The sequence below is a fragment of the Sturnira hondurensis genome, unplaced genomic scaffold (genome assembly GCF_014824575.4).
Source record: "Sturnira hondurensis isolate 20B ecotype Veracruz unplaced genomic scaffold, ASM1482457v3 Scaffold0020374, whole genome shotgun sequence".
Taxonomy (NCBI): domain Eukaryota; kingdom Metazoa; phylum Chordata; class Mammalia; order Chiroptera; family Phyllostomidae; genus Sturnira; species Sturnira hondurensis.
Window position 1 is genome coordinate 1,364,611 of NW_028093005.1, and position 27,109 is coordinate 1,391,719.

The 27,109-nt window shown below is 49.1% G+C and overlaps 1 protein-coding gene across 3 annotated transcripts in view; it reads left to right on the top strand.

Moving 5' to 3' along the window:
- Window positions 1-27,109, top strand: part of PITPNM3 (PITPNM family member 3) — an 84,875-nt gene that overhangs the window by 13,057 nt on the left and 44,709 nt on the right. For 2 of the 3 annotated variants that reach the window (XM_037029608.1, XM_037029610.1), the window contains one exon: window positions 13,639-13,746. The exons of the other annotated variant lie outside the window; for it this stretch is intronic. In XM_037029608.1, coding sequence (XP_036885503.1) covers window positions 13,639-13,746 — 108 coding nt within the window. The remainder of the gene's footprint in view (window positions 1-13,638; window positions 13,747-27,109) is intronic. 3 annotated transcript variants of the gene reach the window in all.

Consider the following 27,109-nt stretch of genomic DNA (forward strand, 5'->3'; position numbering starts at 1 on the left):
ACCATCTTCCCATCATTGGCTGGCTGATCTTTCTGGGAGCCTCAAGAAAGAATCCCCACTGGGGGTCATCATGTCTCCCTGCTCAGACACTGCAGTTCCACTCTTCACCCTTGCTCAGGCTGGGGCCTCCCCGGCGGCTGGGGCTCAGCGCTCGCTCCCACACTCTCTGAGGTGTTTGCTGAGCCCCCACTGTGTTCCAGGAGCTCTGCGAGGCTCGCTGGTGCTGCAGTAAACTGGTAGGCACACTCACCACCCTCATCCAGCTTGTGGTCGAGGGAGAGAGGCAAGCATTAAACAGGTACCCAAAGGGAGATGCAATCACAAATGGGGAATGATGCCACCGAGTAACAAGTACTCATAGAAAGAGTGAAGCAGGGGTCACCTAAATGTGGTTCGGGGGGAACGTTGTCAACATCCTCTCTGCAAAACGGAGGGGAGGAATTGGCTAGGTGAGGAGTGGGGGAAAGCGCCTTCTGGACAGGAAACAGGTAAGACGGTGCTGGAGCAGGAAAGACGGGGTATCCCAGGAACTGAAGGGGGCCCTCGCGGCCACGGGGAGAGGAGAAATGAGGCTGCCTGGGATCCAGTAGGTGACTTCAGAGATGAACTGTGACGGAGGTGGGGAGCAGTTAGAAAGGCCGCCGCAGCTGCTCTGTGAGAGATGATGGTGGGCAGGATGTCAGCTCTGCGCCCTGGGGCTGAGTCATGGCCAGCACACAGGACTTAGCCAGGGGCACTCTTTAAGTGGCTATGGAAGAACAAGAAGCGTTGTGGACATTGGAGGGCCCCAGCTGGGGTGGGCGTTTTAGGCAGAGCGATCAGCCTGAGCAAAGGCTCCGAGGGGAGAACATGCAGGGGTGGGGGGTGGGGGTGGGGACCGCAGGAAGCTGAGTCTGTGTGGAATTCAGGAGAGAGGACCCTCTCGGCTGTGCTCCCCGGGCTCTGTGGGAGTGGGTGAAACAAACAAGGGCATCCTCTCTGACCCAGGAGGTTCCTAGTTCTCACTTGGCTGGCTTGGTCACACTCTGGGAAGTTACCCTATTTGGAAAGTTAACTTCCTTCTGGGGCAAAGCCAACTTTGAAATGCCTGTCAAAATGGGGTCTTGAAAGTGAATCAGACTGTGCTGGGAAGACATCTGGACCCAGAGCAACATGGGGGGGGGGGCATGGGCTCATCCATGCCATTGACTTGTTTGTGATTTTGGGCAAGTCTTTTTACCTCTCTGGGCCTCAGTTTCCCTAGTAGCTCTATGCCTCCAGAAATGACGAATACCCAGTTCAGGTGATTCTTGGGAAGCACAGCTGGATAGTAGGATGCTGTCTGGATCCAGCCTCCCTCACCCCTAGCTCTGGGTAGAGAAGCCCCTCCCCAGTGCCAGCCCTGAACCAGCCCATTGGGGCTCATTTCCTGTCTCCCATCGGAGGCTGCCAGGGCCGAGTTCCTCCACAGCAACTAAGCCACAGTGTGACAACAATGGCTCCGATATTTTGATGCTTCGAGCACATTCATTGAAAATATTTGTGCAGTTCATTAAGGCTCCACATTCCCAGATGACGGTGATGGCTCGCTGCAGGAGGCCTGTGTGGGTGGCGAGGGTCAGCCCCACCTCCATCCCCGGGGCTCTGCTCACCTGCTTTCCCTGCAAGCAGCTGTGGACACACATGTCTGCCTTCCCCCCTGCTGATGGCTGCCTCCTTGGGCTCTCTGTCCTCCCCTCCTCCTGTGATCTTGGTGCTCAGTCTGCGGTTCCCAACTGACCTCATCCCTCACTCGTCTCTTGTTGGAGGCCCCACCATCTCCCTCCTTTTATTTCACCTCCCACGCCCCTCCCCACCCCTGGCTTTCCTTCTCTTCACTGTCCCAGGATTCCAGGCTCTCCTGGCCCTTCCCCTGCCTTGTACCCCTTGGCACTCTCCACCAGCCTGGAGTCTCTGCTCCCTCCTCCCATCTCACCCCTTCCAGAGCATCCGTAGCCACAGGAGCTGCTGCACAGGCTGCTGGAATCCGCGTTAGTTCCAAGTTGCCGACTCCAGACCCCTGTCTGTTCCATGCGGCCTCCCTGTACCAGGCCTTTGTGTGTTTCTTTGGCTCAGGCAGTAACAGGTGAAGAAGCCATCTTCCTCTCTGCTCCCAGGAGCTGAGAGGGCTCCACTCTCTTTCAGCATCGAGACTGGGCCATGGGTATGTAGCTTCCCAAGCGTTCCTTGAAGGGCCACCTCCCTGGCCTCTTTTCTCTGGCCAGGCTGAGTCCCAACCCTGGCCGGGGGTGGTCTCTGTCCCCTCTGTCCCCACCTGAGCACGGCCCTGCATCTTGCGGTCTCTGTGATTCCCACTCCCGCTGTGATGGAACTGCGCGGTAAGTGTCAGCACTGAGCAGGTCCTGGAGCAGTGTGTTCTCCTCGGTGCCCTGCTGGGAAAACTGAGGCCAGACCATGGAAGGGACCTCCCAAGATCACACATCAGGGTGGAAATGAAAAAGCTGGAACCCAAGATTTGAACGTTCAGGTCTTATTACTGAAAGAAAGACTCTTCCTTTCCTTTCCTTTCCTTTCCTTCCTTTCTTAAGCACCAGCCCACTGGCCCAGCAGTGGGTTTACCTGGTGACATGAAAGACCCTCAGGGCTCGTGATCTGGCAGCAGAGGGGAGGCTCCTTGGCTCTGGGGCTCCGGCTGTGTGTGTAAGGCAGACGTGGGGTGGGGGTTAGTCGGGCAGGAGCATGGAGCAGTCTGCTTGACCACGACCCCAGGTAGCATGCTGGCTCCTGAGGCCAAGGCAGCAGGCCTGGGGCATCAGGGTGTCTGGTGCCGCTGGTAGGGTGCTGCAGGGAAGGCAGAGGGGTCTGGGGTCCGGGGTCCTGACTTGGAAGAGGTGTCACCCCCTGCCTGTCAACGTAGTGAAAGGACATCTGGAGATCCATGGCTTGGTCTACCAAGGTTGGGGGCAGAGTGAGGGCATGTGCCTCAAACCCAGACCATGTCAGAGCTGGGGGTCCTCAGGTTTTTAAGTTCAATGCCCCATCCCATTTATAGGCTGGGAAACAGGGACCAGAGAGCTGGGAAACTTGCTCAGCGTCACACACAGTCAGAGGGAGCAGGGGCTAGAATTCAGACTCTTTCATTCACTCTGTCAGGTGTTTGCTGTGTATCTGCCCATCAAGCATCAGGCAGCACACTAGGGGCTGGGGATCCAGGGGCGGACCTCTCCTGTCCCAGCCCTCAGGGGGCCTGCAGTTCGGCGGTGATGGGTGGTGGGTGGTAAGATAATACCCAAGTATGTAAATCATGTTGATAATTACTATAAATAAAATAACGTAAAGGAACAGACATCTCACCGAAGATGATCTATGAATGACAAAAAAATCAAAATAAATGCAACATCCTTAGTCATTAAATGCAAATTAAATGCAATTAAAAGCGCAGTAAGCTACTACTACATGCCTATTGAACAGCTAATTAAGATAACGAATTAGGATAGGGAGGAATGGAGCTTTCAAACTCTGTGGATGGGAGTGCACAATGGTACAACCATTTTAGAAAGTTGATTTTAGCTTCTTAAAAAGTTAATCAAAGTTTTCCAGGCGAGGTGGATCAGTTGGCTGGAGCATCGTCTCATTCAGCAAAAGGTCGTGGGCTCAGTTGCTGGTCAGGGAACATACTAGGTTGTGGGTTCAATCCCTGGTCAGGGTGAATACAGGAGGAAACTGATCGATGTCGCTGTCTTTCTCTAAAAGATCAATAAGTCATGTTTTCCGGTGAGGATTAAAGAAAAAGAAGTTCATCAAAGTTAAGTAACACATCAGCCAGCTCTCCACTCCTAAGTAATTTACCCGAGAGGAAAGAAAGCATCAGTTCACCTAAGACATGTCTGTGAATGCTTATACGGCCGTTTTATTCAAGACAGCCTCAAACTGAAAACAACTCAAATGTAATCAGGGGCGAACAGATAAACAAACTGTGTTATATGTTCATGCAACAAAATACTACTTGGCAATCAGAAGGAATGAACTAGTGATACATGTACCGTGTGGACTCATCTGAAACTAAACAAGCTGGGTAAGGAGTCAGGTGGGGAAAGAGCATGTGTGGTTCGATTCCAGTGACGTACAGCTCTAGCAAATGCCCATGAACATGTAGTAACAGCTTCAGGTCAGTGTTCCCTGGGGGCAAGAAGAGGGGCAGGAAGAGGGGCAGGAAGGGGACAGGCCGGGACAGGAGAGAACTTCCGAGGGTCATGGACACATGTCCCCTGTCTTGATTGGGGTGATGGTTTCATGTGTGTGTACATACGTCAAAACTTACCAAACTGTACATTCTATGTTTTATTTTATTTTTTAAATTTGAGGATCTAATTGGTTTTATTGAACAATTCATGAATTCGGCAGCATCCCATCTGGTAAGTGGTAGAGAGGCGCTCCCTCAAGCTGTGCGTTTAAAATATGTTCACTTTATCGAATGTCGATCTTTTGTCAGCAATACTGTTTTAAAAAATGGAGGACCTTCCTCCACTGTAACACAAGGGAATGTGGTAGACTGACTGGTGACTGTAGGAGGCCCCCAGATGTGGCCTTGAGCAGAGAACTGAGTAATAAGACATGAAGCATGGGAGCACCTGGGGGAACAGTGTTCTGGACAGTGGGAACAGCCAGCACGAAGCTTTCACCAGAGGAATGAGCAGGAAGGTGGGTTTGTCAAGAGTGAGCAAGGTGGCGTCCACTTAGTTCTGTTGGCCCACTGCCCCAGTAGGGGAGAGAGAGCAGGCCTGATGCACTGGCCTCAGGATAGGCTTTTCTGTCCAGGCTCAGGGGTGGCCCTGGGAACCCCTGCCCTGCAGGAGGCCAGAGACTCCAAATTCAGGATGGAATTGCCTGCGCAATGGAAGCAGGCCTGAGCCTTGAGGAGCTGTGTCTGCGCTGTGGGTGGTGAAGATTGCTGGGTGACAGGTGGTCTGGCCAGAAACTGGGGAAGAAGAGCGCATGGGCCGAGGAGGGACAGCCCAGGTGGCATGTGGTTCCTGGCCGTGAAATGCTGAGCTCCAGAGAGAAAATGAAAATATCCTTTAAAAAAAAGATTTTATTTATTTACTTTTGGAGAGAGGGGGAAGGAGAGAGAAAGAGAGGGAGAGAAACATTGACCGGCTGCTTCTCACAGGCCGCTGGGAACCTGTCCCATAACCCAGGCGTGTGCCCTGACTGGGAACTGAACCCGTGACCTTTCAGTTTATAGGACGCTGTCCAACCCATGGAGCCAAACCCAGGGAGGACCCTCCCCCATGCCTTTTTTTAAGATAGTAATTTCAAGTTTTTTCAAATATAACGCAATCCATTTTTAAATTTATAAATTCTCGACATTACAGAACTAAACTGGAATTTATTAACATTCCACTCGTACATTTCTTATTTTTTAAAAGATTTTATTTATTTATTCTTAGAGAAAGAGGAAGTGAGGGAGAGAGGGAGAGAAACATCAGTGTGCGGTTGCCTCCCATGTGTCCCCTACTGGGGGACCTGGTCTGCAACCCAGGCATGCACCCTGACTGGGAATTGAACTGGCGACCCTTTGGTTTGCAGGCCCTTGCTCAATCCACTGAGCCACACCAGATGGGCCTCCACCCTTATATTTCTTATCAACAAACAGAAATAGAATTCATGAGCCAAAAACCCACAACAAAACTAAAAACAGAGAAAAGCTTATAAAAGTAAATATGGATCCTAGCATTAACAGCTGAACAGAGAATGTGATTTTTAAATTCTTAGTGGATGATAAAGTTGTATAGAAGCTGAACACTTACAAATTATTTTAAACCTGGAATCACTGACCAGAAATTACGCAGTGGGATCATGGGAAAATAGCAGAAGGGGTTATGAGTGGCCCTACTGCGTTCTAGTTACACTCCATGCCCTTCCCCTGTGGAGTGACCATCCTTACGAGGGTGCAGGATGAGGCTAAGATAGTGACTGTGGCATCAGAGGAGTGTACTGGGGCAGTGGTTGGGTATGTCAAGCATGAGTCACTCATCACCTGTTTCTATAGCAATGTGTATGTCTTATGCAGAAAATATCAGGTGAACCCTTAACTTCAACCTTCTACTTAGATGCAATAAATAGTTCAGTTAGAGAAATATTGAAAGTCACCAAGCATCTGAGTTCAAACAAAGGCTCTGATTTACCATGAGCTCAGCTGGTGGAAGGTAGTGTCAGTGGGAGATGCCTTGAGCTAGCAGGCCGGAGACTTGAATTCTTGTGACCCAGGCCAGCTGTCAAGTGAGGATGCCGGACTTTACCCTGGTGGCTCCTTTCAGCTCTAAACATTCCAGGAGGCTCCTGTTGGCTTTATAAGGCCCTGTTGGCAACAGTGCCCAGGATGGTTCCCTCTCGTTCATGGGGAACACTTGTTTTCTGCACCTAAATAATAACCTCTGGGAATATGCATGAGCAGGCCAGGACCCTCATCCCTCCCCTGACCCCCCCTACAGGGGGGAATGTTGGCGGTGCTGGGGTAGAGAATAAGGGTGAGGAGGGAGTAGGGGGGCACCAGGGTTTATTTTCAGGGCACATCTGGCCCTGGACAGCTTGATAGAGAGCAAAGAGCGGGGCTCCCTCCCTTGATGGGGGAGGGGAGTCCTCCTGGGTGGGAAACTGGAACTTTTTGGCTGTCCTGTCCTCTGTGTCCTTTGTTCTCTTGCTCTCTCCAAGCTCGCCCTGTGGGAGGCTGGGGCCCAGGAGCTGGTCTCTGTCTCATGGAGACTTTGCTTCTTGTTCCAACTCCCCAGGTGCCCACAGCAGCCAGGAGAGGATGAAGTTTACAAAGGCATTAAGGCAGGGCCAGCCTCTGAAAGAATGATGTCTCATCCCAGCTTTTCTCCCCCTGTCTGGGCTTTTACTATGATGACATGGCTTTTGGAACCCCACAGGCAGAGGAGAGGAGGGGAAAGGAGTGCAGGTCACCCAGGTTTTCATCAGGGTTGGGCTACTGACTGGCTGGGCACTGTCTGCCCTCAGGCAAGTCCTGAGTCTCTGGGCCCCAGGGTCCCTACCACACAACCTGGGATAGGGTTTTTTCTCTTGTGGGTGGAGTGGGAGGATTTCCTTGTGGGAAGCTGGGCATAGGAGCCCTCACCAAGGCTAACCACAGGTGTGACCCTGCTCCTGGCCCTCCCTCTCATTGAGGGTGGGGAGTGGAAGCAAATGGCATGGAGCAGTCCCAAAGGTTTCTGGGAGTGGGCTGAGTGGGGATCCTTCACTGTGGGGGGGCCAAAGAACATTAAAACTTTCCTCCCATCTTCTAAGTTTTTTCCAGGCTGGACTAATAACCAAATTAACAGGAGAAAGATCAAAGTAATCTATGTTCATGGAGAATTTACATAGGCATGGTCATCCCATGAAAATTCCAAAGACAGTGAGGCAACACTGGGTGTAGAAGACACTTTGGACAAAGGAAAAAGGGGGGTGGGGACAGGGTATTGGATTCAGAAGTGAGAAGGGGTACATGTGCAGGTCATTGAGGGCGAGTGGAGCACATGGGACAGGTGATTCCTTGCTAGAGGCTTAGGATCAATGGGACACTGGGTGTCTGGCTAACAGGCACCTGCCTGAAGCCTTTGTTTACCATACTAATGCAAATTAGGCTAATGTCACATCCTAAACTCTCCTCCCAGACAGGTTTGTCTGTCTGAATCTCTTAGGCAGGAAAGACGGGTAGGTCAAAGGTTTTGTCTGCATTTTTTAAAAGATTTTATTTATTTATCTTTAGAGAGGAAGGCAAGGAGAGAAGGAGAGAAATATCAATGTATGGTTGCCTCTCGTGAGTCCCCTGCTGGGAACTGGCCTGCAACCCAGGCATGTGCCCTGACTGGGAATCGAACCGCGATCATGTGGTTCGCAGGCCTGTGCTCAATCCACTGAGCTACACCAGCCAGGGCAGTCTGCATTTTGTTTAACAGTTTAAAATTAATATTTCAAACAGCAGCTTCATTCACAGTTGGTCCTTTACCTGCAACGAGAAAGGGTGGTGGTGGTGACTGTCGTGGGGGCTGGGGTGGGATGGGCCAGTGTTAACTAGTACCAGGGGAGGGTTAGCATTCTTGTCCCCAGGGACCCCAGAGCTAAGCTTATCCAGGTCCTTGGAAAAACTGGCATCATGGGCTGGATGCCAAGGGTGATGTGCAGCATTGTGCCTGCCGACTGCAGAAGGAGCCATGCTCTCGGCTCCATGGGCTGGAGGTGGAGTCTTCCTGATACAGGGCAAGGAGGTTCCCTGCTCTGGAGCTCCATGGATCCTGCAGAAACGAGTCCCGGCGTAGGAAGAGAAACTTTCCTTAAGGCATTGGAGGTCATGCTTAAAGGGGTGTATCCAGGCTTTGGTCAGGGTCGGAGTCAGTCTGGGGTCAAGGCCAGGGTTGTGGTGCCTCTGGGTGGGGTTCAGCCTGACACCTAGCCTGGGCAGGGACTGGGGCTCAATTGGGGTGATATAGATGCAAAATCTGTGTCCGCACCAGAGGGCTCAGGGGATGAGAATTAGCATGCAGGAAACAGTCACCAGAAGTCGAAAAGCAGAATCAATAACCAGGACATTTATTCGAAGATGCCCTTTGTGGCCTCTGTGGGCCCTGATGGGAGGCACGCACCACTGTGAGGGGAAGCCGAGCAGAGAGCAAAAGTCTGGTTTGCCTGAATGACTCCAAAGGGGTGTGTGTGTGTGTGTGTGTGTTGCCAGAGTGAGAATCTGAAGGTTGAATGTTGAGAGCTGGGACAGAGGAGAGGCCCTTCAAAAGCGTGTCTGAGAGCTGGGGAGTGGGGAGTAGCTGGAGAGATAAGGATGTGGTGGAGCAGCAGGGAGTGCAAGGATGTCAGGGGGATGAGAAAAGCAGAGGAAGAGAGAGCAGGAGAGATCCAGAGAGGGTGGGAGAGAGGGACATGGACACACACCCAGGGGAGAACCAGAGAGAGTCGAAAGAGAGGTGGTGAGCCAGAAGGAGAGAAAGAAGCCCAGAGAAAGTAAGAAAGACCTGTGTGGATAGAGGGGTCTTGAGGGGCAGGATACGGAGAAAGGAAGAAAAACCCAGAGAGCGGGAGAGGTCGAGAAAGAGACATATCTACCCAGAGAGAGGAAAGACACTAATGCTGGGATAAAGAGAGAAGGAGAGCAAGAGTGTGGAAGCATGACTGAGACCCGCCCAGACAGAGGGTCGGATGTGGCTGAGAACCTGAGAGACGCAAGAAATACAAGGACCCAGAGGGACAGAGAGCAATGAAAAGGGATCTGGAGAGATCAGATCCGAGTGGGAAAGGGCCGGATGTGAAGCATAGAGGAACATGATAGGAGTCAGAGAGGAAAATGCATTTACTAGAAAGAGAGACGAAAGACCAAAAGAGGAAGATGGAGGAGGGTTATGCCCAAAACTAGGAGGAGAGAAAAAGGCCAAAGATGGTGCAGAAGTAGGCATGCTCCTCGGGGCTCTGATAGCCTCATACACACCCCAGGGACAGGGCTCACACATTTAGGAAAAACGGGAGCTAGGATGTATAAGCACCTGTTGAGCACCTGCTGCATACCGGGCACTGGGCCAGGAGCCACCGCACACTCATCTTCATGCATCAGAGTTGTTTACTGTTGTGCTTTTTCACAAATCTGTGTTCTCTGAGGAGAGAGGTGAGGTCTCACACTACACACTGTGAGTATTCAGGAATCCATTCATTGCAGAAGGAATGTTTGAATGAACAAGTGGACAGCTGACTGCTTGTGCAACTGAGCCAGCAGACACAGGCACTCAAAAGTGGGCTACAGACTGACCCTGACTACCCCACTCTGGAGCAGGGCCCCACTAACAGCATTAGTGATGAGGGCTGGGGCGATGATGGACCATCACCTTCACGTTCTGTTTTCTGCTTCTGTGATTGTTTTTTAAAATATATTTTATTGATTATGCTATTACAGTTGTCCCATTTCCCCCCTTCATTCCCCTCCACCCTGCACACCCCCTCCTACCCACATTCCTCCCTTTAGTTCGTGTCCATGTGTCATAAGTTCTTTAGATTCTACATTTCCCATACTACTCTTCCCCTCCCCCTGTCTATTTTCTACCTACTATCTATGCTACTTATTCTCTGTGCCTTTTCCCCCTCTGTCCTCCTCCCGTTCCCCTGTTGCTAACCCTCCACATGATCTCCATTTCTGTGGTTCTGTTCCTGTTCTAGTTGTTAACTTAGTTTACTTTTGTTTTAGGTGTGGTTGTTAATAACTGTGAATTTGCTATCTTTTTACTGTTCATAGTTTTTATCTTCTTTTTCTTAGATAAGCCCCTTTAACATTTCATATAATAAGGGCTTGGTGATGATGAACTCCTTTAACTTGACTTTATCTGAGAAGCACTTTATCTGCCCTTCCATTCTAAATGAAAGCTTTGCTGGATAGAGCAATCTTGGATGTAGGTCTTTGGATTTCATGAGTTGGGATACTTCTTTCCAGCCCCTTCTTGCCGATAATGTGTCTTTTGAGAAATCAGCTGACAGTCTGATGGGAACTCCTTTGTAGGTGACTGTCCCCTTATCTCTTGCTGCTTCTAGGATTCTCTCCTTCATTTTAATCTTGGCTAATGTCATTATGTTGTGCCTTGGTGTGTTCCTTCTTGGGTCCACCTTCCTTGGGACTCTCTGAGCTTCCTGGATTTCCTGGAAGTCTATTTCCTTTGCCAGACTGGGGAAGTTCTCCTTTATTATTTGTTCAAATAAGTTTTCCACTTGTTGCTGTTTCTTTCCCTCTTCTGGTACCCCTATAATTTGGATGTTGGAATGTTTAAAGATGTCCTGGAGTTCCTAAGCCTCTCCTCATTTTTTTTGAAATTCTTGTTTCTTCATTCTTTTCTGTTTGGTTGTTTCTTCCTTCTGGTCCACTCCATTGATTTGAGTCCCAGTCTCCTTCCCATCACTATTGGTTCCCTGTGCATTTCCCTTCATTTCACTTAGTGCAGCCTTCATTTTTTCATCTGATTTGTGACCAAAATCAACCAGTTCTGTGAGCATCCTGATCACCAGTGTTTTGAACTGTACATCTGATAGGTTGGCTATCTCTTGGTCACTTAAAATTATTAGCTCTGGGGCTTTGATCTGTTCTTCTGTTGGAGCCATTTTTTTTGGTCTGGTTGTACCCATTAGGTATGAGGGGTGGAGCCTTAGGTGTTCACCAGGGTGGGGCAACCCAATCACTGGGTTGTGACACTGTATGTGGAGGCAGGGTCAGAGAGGGCATAATGGCACTTGCTCTGCTCTCTCTTGGATTTTAGTTCCTTCTGTCATTTCTCACAAGCAAATTGGGCGCTTCTGGTGCTGGTTCCCAGGTGGCTGGACTTGTGTACATTCTAGGACCCTGTGGGTCTTTCCAGTGAACTTTCCTGTGAGGCTGGGAGTCTCTCTCGGCACCTAAACCAACCCCCACCCCAAGTTTTTTCAATCGGTGCTTTTAGGTTTTATTTCACATTGCTGGGCCCTGTGGTCTGTCTTGCTGCCTGTTTTGGCCTGGTTTATCTGCTCATGAATGTGTGACTGAGGTCCGCCAGCCACTGCTTATTTTTCCTGCAACCCCTCTCCACTGGCTGCTGGCTCCGCCCCTCTTACCGATCTGGATGAATGGTTGTCGGACTTCTGTACAGTTTAATTTTCTGTCAGTTCTGGTTGCTTTTTTGTTTCTAAATTTTTTTGTCTTTAATTTTGGTTGTGCAAGTAGGCACAGTGTGTCTACCTATGCCTCCATCTTGGCCAGAAGTCTCTACTTCTGTGATCTTGTTGGATGCTAGTCATGCTTGCAAATCCTTTACCTTCATTGCCTCACAGCAATCCTGTGACGTAGCCATGACTATGATATCATTTTTTAGAGGAGGAAACTGAAAGCATGCTCAGAAAGCATAAGTTACTGTCAAAGGTCATATCTAGCAGGATTGAAGAGTCAACATAACACTAGAACTGAGCGCTTATGTGATCCTGTTTCCTCCAAAGTAATGGTACCTGGTATTTGTTCACAGCATGTTGGCTGCTGTAGATTTTGCAAATGTAGCATATCATTGTCCTCCTGACAGCTAACTAGAAAGAGTTGTAGAACCAGAGCTGTTATTCCCATGTAAGAGATTAAAAAACAGGAAGAATGGAGGGGTGTGTGTAAAGCACACGCTCACGTGGAGCAGACTCTCAACTGGAGCCTGGTCAGGGCTTAGCCCAGAACACAGTGCTGGTGAGAGATGTCCACTAGTGTCTGGATGGACCACACCTCACTGAGGAAGTTGTCTGGGGGTGAGTGGTGCCTGGCTGGAGCCAGACAGGATGCCCAGGGCAGGCCATCAGGAGGACAGATTTCAGGACTCTTGAAATAGTGTATATGAGTTTAAATACTGGCTCTAGACATTGACATTGGGCAAGTTACTGAACTACTCTCTGCCTAAAGTGGAGATAATAATAATTGTACCTTTTTAGTATTTTATGAAAATTAAGTGAATTAACATTTCTAAACTACTTATAACAATCTCAGTGTGTAGTAAGAATTTGATGTGTTGTTAAATAAATCAGTGAAATAAGGCAGGAACGATGATCGTCACCATCGTTATCCAGAACCCAGCCAGGAATGGGCCCTGGATTACCGAGCTCTAGAGGAAATCAGAACTCTGGACAGCTCCCCGAGCTTCAGCTCCACCCCATTGGTTCACCTGTCAAGGTCTTTGGCAGTGAAATGGATCCCCTCCCTTTACTTCTGGTTATCATAAGCTTGAGGATTCTCCTCACCATTCTTTAATGTCTATTCTATGAGGGAGGACACAAACCTGTACCAGGAAGGCCTGTCAAAGAGAGAGGAGGGCACATTCCTGGGAGGATTGTTTTTGAGGAAATACCCCTTTCTGGGATGGGAGACTTCACCAGATGTGTGGGACTGGGGGGCTTGTATTCAGTGTGGCCAGGCAACGTGCCAGCTCCGATGATTTCTCTCAGAGTAATCGCTAAGCTCAGACTGGGAAAGAGCCAGGATGGGGACTGAAGGAGGGTTAGGGGTGGGGGTGAAGGCATGGATAAGTTCATAAGATTGCGATGTGGGCTAAGGGTCCCACAGAGCTCGGGGCTTGCTTAGAACCAGAAGTCTTCTGCTCTTCCAGTTTCTCTAGAGCTGCCCCTGCCCCCCGACCCCAAATTCTGGGCCATTCCATACTGATGGCAACTCCCTTCTCGTGTGAAGAAATAACCATGCTGTCTCTCATTTATGGCCACCTCCGTGCACCAAGATCATCATACTCATTATTTCTTTTAGTCCTCACAGCTCTGTGAGTGAGACATTTCCAGTCCTATGATAGAAAAACTGAAGCTCAGAAGGCAAGTAACTTACTCAGAGAGACACTGCTAGCTGTGGAAAAGATTCCCCCTGCCCCAAACACACTTCTTTTCAAGAAATACTGTTCTTAAGGCTAACAATGGAAACTTCTATGGGTTTTTAGCCTCTCTCATGACTTTATTGCAGTGAAAAATTCCTGAATGTTTTAAACCTGTCATAACTACTGACACCGCAACTCAAAGAACGAAATACGTACTTTCTCAGGTAAAAGCTCCTGTCAGGGCTTCCTGTACCCAGCCCTCCCTGTTCATGTCCATCTCTGCTCCTTTCCCCAGAGGAGGTGGCTGAAGGGAAGAACGCCATCCTCATCGGGATGAGCCAGTGGAATTCAAATGACCTGGTGGAGCAGATGGAGACCATGGGCAAACTGGAGGAGCACCAAGGTGAGGTTCTGCTTCTGTCATGGCCGGGCTGTGTGCACGTGTGCCTTGCAGGGTGGGTCAAAGGGCTGGCCATTTGGTGCTAGGACTTGGGTCTTCTATGAAGAGTCATTTGTCTCTCTGGGCACTTCCCCTCCCTGAGCCTGTGACCCCTGAATTCTGGGACCTGCAGGAACCCTTGTGGAAACCTCTGTGGGGTTTTCTGTGGCAGAACAGTTCCAGGGTACTTCAACAGAATATCCTTTGTCCCCAGGGGCATGAGTAACTTAGGGTGGGTGGTGGGATCTGAGCCCTGCCAGGCCGATGGTGTTGGAACCTTTATAGAAGTGAGGTGGCAACTGGAGGAGCCTTTGAGAGGGGACAGGGGAGGGAGGCAGCAGTGGGGGTTGTGGCTTTCGGGCTGAGTTGTTGAAGAAGGAGTATGTGGCTGGAAACTAATCCCGGAGGCTTTTTATGGAGAGAAGTTTTGACCAGGAGATTAATCAGCAGACAAAGCAGGCATATCCTGTGAGGCACCCATCCATCTGTCCATTTGCCCACACTGCATCACTAACAGAACGTCTGTTCAGCATCTACTGGGTGTAAAGTGCTTGTAGGAGGGACCAAGGGCGACTAAGCCAAGGCCTCTGACATGTGCTGTATCTCACAGTGTAAGTCAAGACGTAAGGGAGTTGGGCTTCAGCTGAGGGTTGTTGGGCCCTGAGGGGAGAGGCAGGAATTTTGGAAGGAGGGAGGAGAGGGGGACACGAGGAAGGGTCTTGACAATGAAACCATGGGCCAGGCTTTGAAAGGCAAGTGGGGGATGTAATTGAGGTGACATATGGGGAAACTGAGGTTCAGAGAGGGGCTGTACATGATTATAGTGCACCTGGAGTGAGGCACAGAGCTGGGGCTAGAACAGCTCAGGATCTAGGGTGCTAGCCTCTGTGTATGCTTTCCCAAGGCCAGTTTTTTCTCCCCCTCCTCCCCACCCTGTGTATCGCTCCTCTCACTTCTCATCTTCCTCCTCTCCCCTTTTCTTCCTCTCCTGGCCCTGTAATTCCTCAGTCACAGTCTGGGCAAGGCCAGCCTATCAGGAGCTGTTCAGTGAGACGGTCCGGGCCCAGCCCAACAGAGACACATCTCGATGCTGGCCTTCGTGGTTGCTGGCTGTCTTACCTGTAGGCTCAGCTCCTTTCCTCACCCCATCCTACCGAAGTGCCCACTCTGAGAAATGGACAGGACGGGGATGAAGGTTCCATTTTACAAATGAAGAAACCCAAGGCTCAGAAAAACTCTGTCTGGTCCAAGGTCCTCCAGGTTGGTGGCAGCACCATACTCAGATCCCCTGTCTCTTGATTCCCAGACCAGGGCTTCCCCTCCCAAATTGCACTGAAGCCAGGCACAGTTCTGGGCCCCTGCAAAGTCAGACCCAAGAAACCCAGAGTCTTCGAGGAAACTCTCTGCAACCCCGGCCACTGTCACATTTAAAGGAAGGGCAGACTCTGAGTCTGGTCATCAAGGCCAGTCCAGGGACAACTGCCCAGTCTTCACAGGTACCTGTTTGCAGGGGGACCCTTGTCTGCTCTTTCCCTCACCCCAGGATCCCTGGAAAGGGCCCAGAAGGGGCTGTGAGTTCCAGGTGCTTCCCCAGAGCAGTGCCTGGTAGCCATGAAAAGACAAACCCAGACTTGTATTCGGCACCCATCTGGTCATCCTTTTCCCACCACCACCCTCCCTTGTCTGCCAAAAGATGTCTGACTCAGACACAGTGTGAGCTAAGGAGTGGGTGATGGAGAGGCACTGTGGCTGGGAGGGCAGGCGAGGAGGAGGCAGAGGGAGATTGTGGGAGAGGCTGAACAATGGCAGCTTTGGAATCAAAGAGGTCTGGGTTTGGAGGCTCACCCCTCAGTCTGCAGCTTTGGGGCCAGGGAGAGTCACAACACCTCCCTGAGCCTCAGTGTCTCCATCTGCAGAGTGGGGCTAGTCCAAAAGCTGTGAGGATTCGAAGAGCTAAATTTGCCAAGTGCGTTCGATAACAGGTCGTTAGAACGCTGGGAGAGGGAGAGGAGAGTGGACGGCGGTGCACAACACGATTCTAGTAGACGCTTCCTGGTCCTCCTGGAGGTTGGGTCAGGGGCTGCGCTCTCCTGAGTTGAGAATTGTTGCTGTTTCCTCCCAGCATGGAATGGGCAGCAGGAGGGAGAGAGAGGAGAGTGGGAGAAGAAGAGGGACCCAGCAGCATTTCCAGCTCCTTCTGAATCTCATTCCCTGGGGCATTCATAATGTGAATTCCCACAACATGACAGAACACACACATTAATTTCATTCATTTCAGCAGTCATTTATAGAGTCATGACGGAGGCTCAGCCCTGTGCTGGAAGTGGAGTGAGGGAGAATAAGCAGGAGTGGGCTGGCATCGGCACTCTCTCAGGAGCTTACAGCAGAGGAAGACGATGCCATCAGACAGGCTGAGGAAGGGGCCCAAGGAGAGGCTCGGGGGCTATTTGGGGGAGAAGAAGGTCTGCAGACACTTAGTGGGAAAGGCTAAAATCAAAACTGGTGGTGTAGATAGAGCTCCACTCCTGCCTCCTTCAAGTCTCCTCCCCTGAAGCGTGGGGCTCGGTGCTCTTTTACGGCTCAGGCCCTGGCCCATCACAGCCCCTTTGGCGCTGACCCCCGAGCCCGTGTCCGGCTAAGACCTCTCTCCTGGGCCCTGGACTTAGATTTCCAGGATCCCCCCCACTTACCTCGACCTGGGTGTCCCAAGGACTCTTCACACTCTACCGGTTCCTGGTAAACCTTAACTACGTTTTAGTCCATCTTTTATCTCCTCAGCCATTTAAAGCGTAAGTTACTTTGGCGCTTTGAGGCTGTTCTGCTTTCCCCAGTTTTGGAGGGTGCTAATCCTGGCCGTGTGTGTATGTGTGTGTATGTGAGTGCATGCTAACTGTGTGTCTTGGATTTTTGCTTCACTTTTGTAGCATTGCGAGCTCACCCAGGTCCCTCCTTTGTTCGTGGGAGTCTCGTGTGCCCTAGGTTGTGGACGCGTGCTTCTAGGAGATTGGCCTTGTGTGTCTGCTGCGCCCGAGAGTCTCTCTAACCCAGGGCATGCGATATGCCCAACTTATAGTTTAGTGTTTCCATTCCAGAGGAGGGGTATAGATTTAGGCTGAGGCCTGTGGGAGGTGGCAGGAGCTTAGGGGTTTAATTACTCATGTATGACTTTTTTCTTTTTCGCCGCCTGTGAGAGGTTTCTTTGCTGCATCCCCAGAGGAGCGGTGTTTTTCTGAACTGCCTTTACGGGTGGAGCAGACCTTCAGCGATCCCTGTTGTACGGGGGGCTGCACCTTGGCTCCTCGCCACCTCCCACAGGCTGAGGCCCAGGCCGTGGAGTAACGGGGTGGCTTTCAGCCTCTAGTCCTCTGCCCATCTGCACCTTCCATGGGTCTCCAGGTCAGCTCCTGCTTTCTTCCTGGGTAGCGATTCCCTCGTTCCTTCTGGCACTCGTGTATGCTCCATTCATTATTCTGAGCTTGGTTATATATTTACATTTTGGGGTAATGTATTGCCCAGTGTATATCTGGTTTAATGAAGGTGATCCTGTAGCATCGGTTCAGTTCACTTTATTTATTATTTTACAGTCACACGTGTTGTTATTTTTATTTAACGTTTTTTAATTTGGTAAAATATACACAATATAAAACTTAACACTTTAACATTTCCAAGTGCGCAGTTTAGGGACATTAAGTGTATTTATCTTGTCGTGCAACTATAAATCGTCCATTTCCAGAACGTTGTCACCATCCCAAACTGAAACCCTGCACGGCTGGACACGAGCCCTCCATCCCTACTCTCCCCGAGCCCGTGGTTCCTGTCCCTCTACAGTCTGTCCCTGTCACTTTTACTGCCCCCGGGGACCTCATGTAAGGGGAGTCACACAGTGTTTATGCCTCGCTGTCTGGTTTGTTTCACTCAGCGTAATGTCCTCAAAGTTCACCCATGTTGTAGCGCGTGTCAGAATTTCCTTTCTCTTTAAGACTGAATAACATTGCATTGTGTGTATCTGCCATAATTTGTTTATCTAGTCACCTACTGGGGGCCATGTTTCCGCCTCTAGCTACTGTGAGTAATGCTACTATATATGTACACACCAGTGCACAAATAGTCACCTTATTTCTGAGCACATTCCTACTGCAAACAAGCAAAGTCTCCCATCTCTACTTTCCATTTCATACCTTGTTGCCAAGTGTATCAACACAGAGGGTGTCTCTCTAGCAATAAATCATATTATGTGTTATTGCTGTCACTTGGCTTTTATTCTTTCATTAACAGTAGATTTTGGAGAGCTTTTCCTATGGACATATATAGATTCAACTCATTCTTTTTACCTGTACTGTATCCTCTACAGTGGATGGACTGTCATTTATTTAACTGTTCTGTAGTGATAGACATTGGAATTTTTCATCATTTAAAAAAGCTACATGGGTTGAAAGCACAAGCATTGGCAGTTGTGATAGATACTGCCAAAGAGCTTTCCCTGGAGACGGTGCAAAATCATGTTCACACCAGCCGTGGACTGGGTTATCCATTTCTCCACAGTGTTACCACACTTGATCTCATCACATGCGAACATTTCACCTGAATGGTGGGTGAAGATACTTTTCTGATGTTTTGTTTGGTCTTAGTCCGATTGCTGGTGAGATTGATCATCTTTTCATAAGTGTGTTGAGCAAACCCATTTTCTCTTTTCTGAATTTCTTAAACATGCTTTTTTTGCTCGTCTTCTGTTGGATTATGTCTTTTTCTTATTGCTTTTTTGAGGAGTTCTTCACATATCTTCTGGATATAAATTATTCGTCTGCTATATATTTGAAATATTTGTCTCTTAAGTCATGCCACTTGGCTGAATTTTTCTTATTAGGGCTAATAGTCTGTCAGTTGGCTCTCTTGAGTTTTTCTGAGTGTCGTATTGTCCTCAAATCTTCACAGTTCTATCCTTGCCAATACCTGCAGTGCTTGCTTAGTTTTCTCGTTAGATTGCATTGCACAGGATCTCCAGATAGATGCTGAGGAGCAGGGACGACAGCAGGCTTCCTTGTTTGATCCTGATTGCAATGCTGCGATCCCCTCCTCCTCCTCATTCTTCAGCTAAGCATACTGAGGTACAGGAGCTACATTCCGTAACATTTGCCATTTTTAGTGTCTGGTTCTCACTGCTGCTTCTTAAATTCCATGACCTCCTCTTGGGTTTACTTCCTCTTTGTACTAGACCATCTCTCTTCAGATATTCTTCCAGACAGGAACTGTGAGAGTAACTTTCCAAGTCCTTGCATTTCCAAGCATGTCTATATTTTGCTTTCTCATTTGAATGCAAATTTGCCTGCGTTCATAATCATGTTCCCAACTGTCTTTAAAATTCATCATGGCCCTGGCTGGGTAGCTCCGTTGGTTAGAGCGTCATCCCTGTACACCACGTTTGTGGGTTCGATCCTGGATCAGGGCACATATAAGAATCAACCAATGAATATGTAAATAAGTGGAACAACAAATAGATCTCTCTCACTCTGTCTCTCTCTCTCTCCCTACTTTTTCTCTGTCTCTAAAGTCAATAAATACAAATTTTAAAAAAGATATTCCTCATGGCCTTCTTGCGTTTATTGTGTTGTTGAGAAGTCTGAGATAAATTTGTGGGTAAATTGATTTTTTTCTTGTCTTGAAGCTTTACATTTTAAAATAGTTACTATTTTTCTGAAGTCACAAACAATGTTTGCAGATGTGGTTTCGTGGTTTGTGATGCCTTTATTAGGTGGACTGTTTCTTTTTGTTTCTTCGCATGTTTCTGTATGTTTCCTCCTTCCCAAGCTGACCTTAGTTAGACGCTGGAACCAGGTCTCACCCTGCCCCGACTCTCCTCATTTCTCGTCCTTGCTGGGATCTGGAACTATTCCTCTCTTCTAATCTAACAAACGGCTCATCAGTTTTCTCCTCTTCAGCTGTTTCCATGCTTCTGGTCAGCTCTTCTGCGGAGAGTTTTGGGTTTTTAAAACAACCTTTGCATGTGCGTAACCAGCTGTACTAGCACCATTTATTGAACGGCTATTCTTTCCTCCATTGAATTGTCTTGACAGTCTTGTCAAAAATCAATTGATCATGAACATATGGGTTTATATCTGGACTCTCAGTTATACACTCAGTTCTATGCTGCTGATTGTATATATGTGTATATATATATATGATATCTATCTATCTCTATATATCTCCTGCCAGTACAACATAGTCTTAATTAGGCTATACATGTAAGTAAGTTTGAAATCAGGAAGTGGGAATCCACTATTTTTGGTTTTCTTCTGCAATTTTGTTTTGGCTACTCTGCATTCTTTCCATTTCCATATGAATTTTAGAATCAGTTTGTCAACTTCTGCAAAAAAAATCATCTGGGGTTTTGATAAGGATTGTGTTCAACCTGTAGATCAGTTTCACCAGTATTGCCATGTAAACAATATTAATCTTCCAATCCATGAACACTGGATGTCTTTCCGTGTAGTCGTGTCTTCTTTAACTTCTTTCAGTGATATTTTATAGTTTTCAATGCATAAATCTTCTACTTGTTTTGTTAAATTTATTCTTAAGTATCTTATTCTTCTTGATGCTATTGTGATTTGAATTATTTTCTTAATTTTATTTACGGATTGTTAATTACAAGTCTATAGAAATACAAGTGATTTTGTATGTTGATTTTCTACCCTGAAACTTTGCTGAATTCATAATAGCATTTTTTCATTTTTTGGAGTGATTCCTTAGGATTTTCTATATGTAAGAGCCTGTCATCACCCTGGCTAGTGTGGCTCAGTGAATTGAGTGCCGGCCTGTGAACCAAAGGGTCGCTGGTTCTATTCCCAGTCAGGGCACACGCATGGGTTGCAGGCCAGGTCTCCAGTAAGGGGTGTGCGAGAGGCAACCACACATTGATGTTTGTTTCCATTTCTTTCTCCTTCCCTTCCTCTGTCTCTAAAATAAAAGTAAATTTAAAAAAATTTAAAAAGAGCCTGTCATCTCCAAATAGAAGTAGTTTTACTTCTTTTCTTTCAATCTGGGTGCCTTTTATTTTCTTTACTCACCTACTGGCTAGATCATTTGGTATAATATTGAGTAGAGTGGGGAAAACCAACATCTCGTCTTATTTCTGATTTAAGGGGAAATGGTTTCAGTCTTTCACCTTTAAATACTCTGTGAGCTGTTAGTTTTTGTAGTTGTCTTCCATTTAGTTGAGGGAGTTTCTCCTTATTACAAGATTGTTGAGTGCTTTTTTTTATTTCTCACCTGAGGATATACTTATTGATTTGAGAGAGAGAGAGAGAGAGAGAGGAGATGGAACAAGAGATATTGATTTGTTGCTTCCTATATACACCCTGACCAGGTATCGAACCTGAAACCTAGGTATGTGCCCTGACTGGGGATTGAACCTGTAACATTTCGGTGTGTGTTACGACACTCCAACCAACTGAGCCACCTGGCCAGGGCTATTGAGTACTTTTATCATGAAAGGGTGTTGGATTTTGCCAGATGCTTTTTCTGCATCCATTGAGATGATCATGTGGTTTTTGTCCCTTAGTCTATTAGTATGATATATTGCATTAATGGATTTTGATATGTTGAACAACCTTGCATTCCTGGAATAAATTCTACTTGTTCTTTGCCATGTCACTAATCTTTTATGCTCAGGTTTACATATCTCTTCCAGAATAATTTATACTCACAGTCTATGAGCTGTCACTTACGGGACTATTTACAATCAGGGCTCTTCTTGTTTTTGAAACAAACAGTCAAGGCCACATTGTCATTGAGGAGAAGGAAGCAGCCACTGCCTAGGTGTCCTTGCTTGTTTCCTCTGACTTCAGCTTCCCAGAGAGCTTTTTCTTACCATTCAGCCCCTGACTCTAGCTTGTGCCCTTGTACCTAGATATGTGGTTCTCAAGGAGTGGTCCCTGGACCGACAGCGTTAGTGTCACTCAGAAACTTGTCAGGAATCTAGATTTTGAAGCCCCATCCCAGTGAATTAGAAACTCCATGAGTGCAGCTCTGAATCTGTGTCTTACCCAGCCCTTTAGGTGATTCTCATGCTTGCTAAAACTTGCAATTCATTGATTATTATGACGCTAAGTTGATCCAAGGAATCCACAGGTCCATTGCCCTGCGCTCCCTTCAGTCGTCGAGTTTGATATCTTCCTCCCACAGTGTTGGTTTTCCTTTGATATTTAGCAATATTTGGATGTGTACTCCACTTTATATTTGCAGTTCCTTTTTCGTCTATGTCTGAGTGATGTGATGTGTTTGTTCACTGCAACCTGCTACCATCTAATTATTGAGGAGGGTAAAAAAATTATTGGGTACGGTAGAAAAGGCTGCTGGGTGAATTGAGTCATTAACTCCTGCTTTATTCCCCTTGGGTATGTTCAGCCTTCCAGGGTGTCCTATCCCTTAAACACTCATCCTTTCTCACACCTGGGGACACATGCCTCTGTAAAGAGGACACAGGCGACACAAGCCTAGCACAAGCAAGGGTTGGGGGAAGGACCATAGCGCCTGGATCCTCTACAGTGGAAGCCCAGGCAGTTGTGAAATCTTCCTTTGCTCCTGTATGTTCTCTACCCATGACCCTGCTGTTCCTTCTGAGCTACGCACACCTTGGGCACAGACCTTCCTTTGCAGGGTTGAGGCTGTGGTTTTCTCTCTCTTGAGTTGGCTTTATGGGCACTTGACTTTGGCAGTCACACAAGGCTCTGTACATCATAGGGTCTCACACTTGCATTTATGTTCTGCCATCTTACACTTTTAAAATAATTTTCAACAAGGGTTCCACATTTTCATTTTTATGGACCCTGCAAATTATGTAGCCAGTTCTACCTTCCTCTATCATATCTCTCTGCCTTCTGCCTTTTGGGGATGCCTTACGGTTTCTGGTCTGCTAAGGATACCCCTTTTAATTTTACAATGCTACAAAAGATTAATTCATAGAAAATATACAATGTCATTTTCTAGGGATTTGGGGCAGGAGAAAATGGCTGGATCAGGTTGGAAGTTTACCATCGTTATCCAACCCTAATACTGGAATGCTTCTAAAATGTAAATCTAGTCATATCATTCTGCCTTGGAGTTGGTAACTAGGTCTTGATTGCCTACAGAATGAAGTAAAAATCCCCAGCCTGACATGAACCCCATCAGAATGGCTCTTTCTTCTAATACTTATAATTGCCTGGGGACAATTATAAATTAAGTTTGGCATCACTACAAGAATCAGACAGCCCTGGAATGACTACCATGGGGATATTATCAAAAGTCTGTCTGATATTGCTAAATCCAGTGATCCCAAGGGTATCTCTGACTCTGGTATTCATGGCTTCTGGCCCATACCTCTCCTCCTCTTCTGTTCACCCCGTGTTCCAGACGAATGCCCAGGGGCTGCTTGCTGATCCTCGAGCCCACTTGAGCTGTTCTGTTTTCTGCCTTCACCCTGCTTTTCTCCTGATTTCATCTCCAGCTCTTGCCGTCCTATGCACTTTCTCGGGGAGCTCCCTGATACCGCACCCTTTTCCAGCCCAGCTCCTCCAGGCCCCGCACTGCTTAGCTGGGCTGTCCTTCCTCTGTAGTGGCGACCTCCCTGCTTACAGGTGTGTCTTCCTCGCTGTGTGCTTTGCCTCTCTTTCTGAACCTGAAGGGGTGAGGGGCTCATGGTGCACCCATGCATGCATTCTGTCCCTCAATTATGCATGCAGTGCACACGTGCTGCTGCTTACTCTGTGTCAGACCCTGTGCCGGTCGATGTTAGGGACACATCGATGACGCAGAAATAGACTCAGAATTGACCGACTCCCAGACTCCGGGGTGGGGCAGATACGGCCCAGTGAGCAAATTGTTCTAACAAGAGCGGAAACAAAGGGCAGAGGGATCAGAGAGGATGTGAAGCTTGAGCCGAGACATGAGGAGTTAAAGAGGCTTTCTGGGTCTCCAGAAAGACCCTGGAGGGTACAGCAGGCAGAGAGAGCAGCGGTACAGCAATGGAGAGGGAGATATGAGAAGGTAGGAGAATTTGGGGAACTACACAGAGTTCATCTTGACTGAAGTTGGGGTGCAAGGTGTTGGCCTGGGTGTTGGTGAAAGGGGTGGGGAGGTCAGGGACCAGAGGAAGAGTGGGAAAGCTGAAGGTGAAGGCCTTGAATGTCAGGCAGACGAGATGGGCTCTTCTCAGGAGGACCCCTGGAGATCTATGGGACAGTGCAAGCAGGAGAGTGACAAGTCATTTTTTATTTTCATGTTCAAAAAGATTTTATTTCTTTATTTTTAGAGAGAAGGGAAGGGAGGGAGAAAGAGAGGGAGAGAAACATCGATGTTTGAGAGAAACATCCAACTGGGGACCTGGCCCACAACCCAGGCATGTGCCCTGACTGGGAATCGAACCAGTGACCTTTCAGTTTGCAGGATGATGCCCAACCCACTGAGTCACACCAGTCAGGGCCAAGCCAGTTTTTAGAAAGATTAGTCTGGAAGCCAGTGTAAAAGATCATAGGAAGGGTCAGGGAATGATTGTAGAGGGGGCTGTGATGGGCTGGGTGAGGGGCAAGGAGGGTGAACCTTGACCCTGCAGCTCAGCAGGGGCTCAGTGTTTGGGGAACAGTTTGAGCAGGGGGGAGTGGGGAGTCCTTTGTCGGCCTTACTCCATGAACTGAGCTACCAGGCTGGGCCAGAGCCTGGCTGGGCTCCCGGAGGCCTGCAAATCATGGGTTCGAAGACTCCCATCCTGCGGGGCATGTGAGTGCCTGGTATATCAGGGGGAGGATTCCCAGTTTCTTCTTCCGGAATTGCTGCCCCAGCAGCCACCCAACCCTCCCCTTGGGGGCAGGGAGATACCCCTGTTTCAGGTGTTTGGTGGAAGTGCTTCTGATCTTAGCTGCACATTTCGCCTCTTGGGTAGCTCCGGTTATTGGAAGGGGATTGGGAAGAGGAAACATAAAATCACTCAGGAAACCACTAGAGGAGATGATGCGGCTCCGATGCTCAGGCTGTGGGAGTTTGGGACACGAAGGATTAGCAGGCTGGGCCTGGGGCAGGCGACCAGGGCCCCGCCCCCACTCCCAGCCTTATCTGTGTAGCTGTCCTGGCAGCTTCAGCCTATGAAGAAAGCTCCAGCTGAGGCAGGGCTGTGGGGCCCAGAGGCCCTGGAAAGTTCCAGATCAAGTGGGGTCTCATTTAGGTGGTGGCTGAGCCCGTTGCACATTTGGTTAATCACCCTCGTCCTGGGAACCCGCTAATCAGAAAGCCGGTTCATAGCTGACTCCTCCGCTCACTCCCTCACTCCACTCAATTGCTGGCTGGCAGCTGGAGGGAAGCTAGGGCTGGAAGCAGGGCTGGGGCTGGGACTGAAGCTGGGCAGGGAGGCAGCTTCCTGCTGTGCTGCCTCCACACTCACCTTGTCAGCCAGCAAGTTCCTTCCTGCCCAGTTGGTGGCCTCAACAGGCCCCCTGCCATCTGGATGCCTGGCCCAGGCTTCACAGCAGCAGGGACCCAGCCTGAGGAAACACAGGCCAGTCACAGCCTCAGGACGCATGTCACTGGCAGTCCTTGCAAGCACCCCCGTTTCCGCACCCCTACCCACCCCAGGAAGCCCTTGATCTAGGAAGCTCTGTACCCCTGCACCAAAAAGGGGCAGAGGCGGGGTCATGGGAAGAGCCTTCAGCAGAGTTGGGGGTGTTACAAGGGGCTAGATCTAAGTAGTGGGTAAGTGACTTTGTCCTCCCGAGCCTTCGTTTCCTTACCTGTGAAGGGGCCTCTTCTGCACAGGTGTGAAATTGNGACCCAGCCTGAGGAAACACAGGCCAGTCACAGCCTCAGGACGCATGTCACTGGCAGTCCTTGCAAGCACCCCTGTTTCCGCACCCCTACCCACCCCAGGAAGCCCTTGATCTAGGAAGCTCTGTACCCCCGCACCAAAAAGGGGCAGAGGCGGGGTCATGGGAAGAGCCTTCAGCAGAGTTGGGGGTGTCACAAGGGGCTAGATCTAAGTAGTGGGTAAGTGACTTTGTCCTCCCGAGCCTTCGTTTCCTTACCTGTGAAGGGGCCTCTTCTGCACAGGTGTGAAATTGCAGTGACCCAGCGGTGGGAAGCACAGGGCGACATAAAGCTCCCACACACCAGAGACGGCCTTGCCTGCTCACACCGCTGCGCCCAGCTCCTGGGCCAGCACCCACCCTGCTTTCTAACATGACCCCTTCTGTCTGTGTAGACGCCCGTGTGAATCCTGCACACTGACCTCACAGTGGCACTCCCTCCTGGCTCCTTCCTCGGAGAACTGGGGTCCTTGGAGAAGCTACGGATACCTACGTGTTTTAGGGAAACTCAAAATTGCTGAGGAAGCTGGGGAGGCCCGACCTGGTATCTGTAGATTCTTCAGAAGAGATGATGTTATGAGGCAGGAATATTATATTTGTTTTTATAGAGGGGGGGAAGGAGGGAGAAAGAGAGGGAGAGAAACATCAATTGGTTGCCTCTCATACGTGCCCTGACCGGGGACCAAACCCACAACCTGGTGACCTTTTGCTCTGTAGGACAATGCCCAACCCACTGAGCTGTTCCAGTCAGGGCTGAAAGTGAGTTTTGGGGCTGGGGTATGGCCTCTACATTGCTCACCCATATGCTAGACCCCAGTCTGGTCACTTGGGTGTCATCCTCCAGGCCCAGGGCACCTCACCCTCAGAAGCAGGAAAAGCAGAGCTGGAGGGTTTAAAACATTTTAAACATATTTTATTTACTTATTTTTAGAGAGAAAGGAAGGCAGGGAGAGAGAGGGGGAGAGAAACATCAGTTGCCTTGCGTATGTGTGGCAGAGTGCAGCTCTCCACTGGGCAGACGTGAACATTCAAGGCCCGAAACACGCAGTGCACTGAGACAAGGCCAGGGCTCCTGGTCCAAGGGGCTCCTTGAGGCTGCCGAGCCTTGAGGGGCTCTGACGGAGCTGCTGACTGACCGAGTTCCCAGTGGCTGGGGTCTGGTGAGGGGGGTCCGGGGCCTCCACTCCTTAGATTCCAGCCTCACTGTGGACACAGGGAGCTTTCTACAGGTGTGGGCTTAGGTCCCTTTCTGAGGTTCTCCGTCGGGTGGGGTGAGCACCAGGTGGGCATTTGAGAGGGAAGGAAGCTGACCTTCGCTGAACCTGACTCTGTGCTGGCTCTTGGGACTCAGAGCTGACTTTTGAGGACAGGGATCCTTAATATTGAGGTTTCTGGGGGAAAATTAAAACCTCATGGAAGGGGTGGCCCCAGGGTTGGTTCTGAGCCCAGCCTGCAGGATACAGTGAGTTCGAAAGAGGAGAGTGGAAGGAAGAACCGGTAGA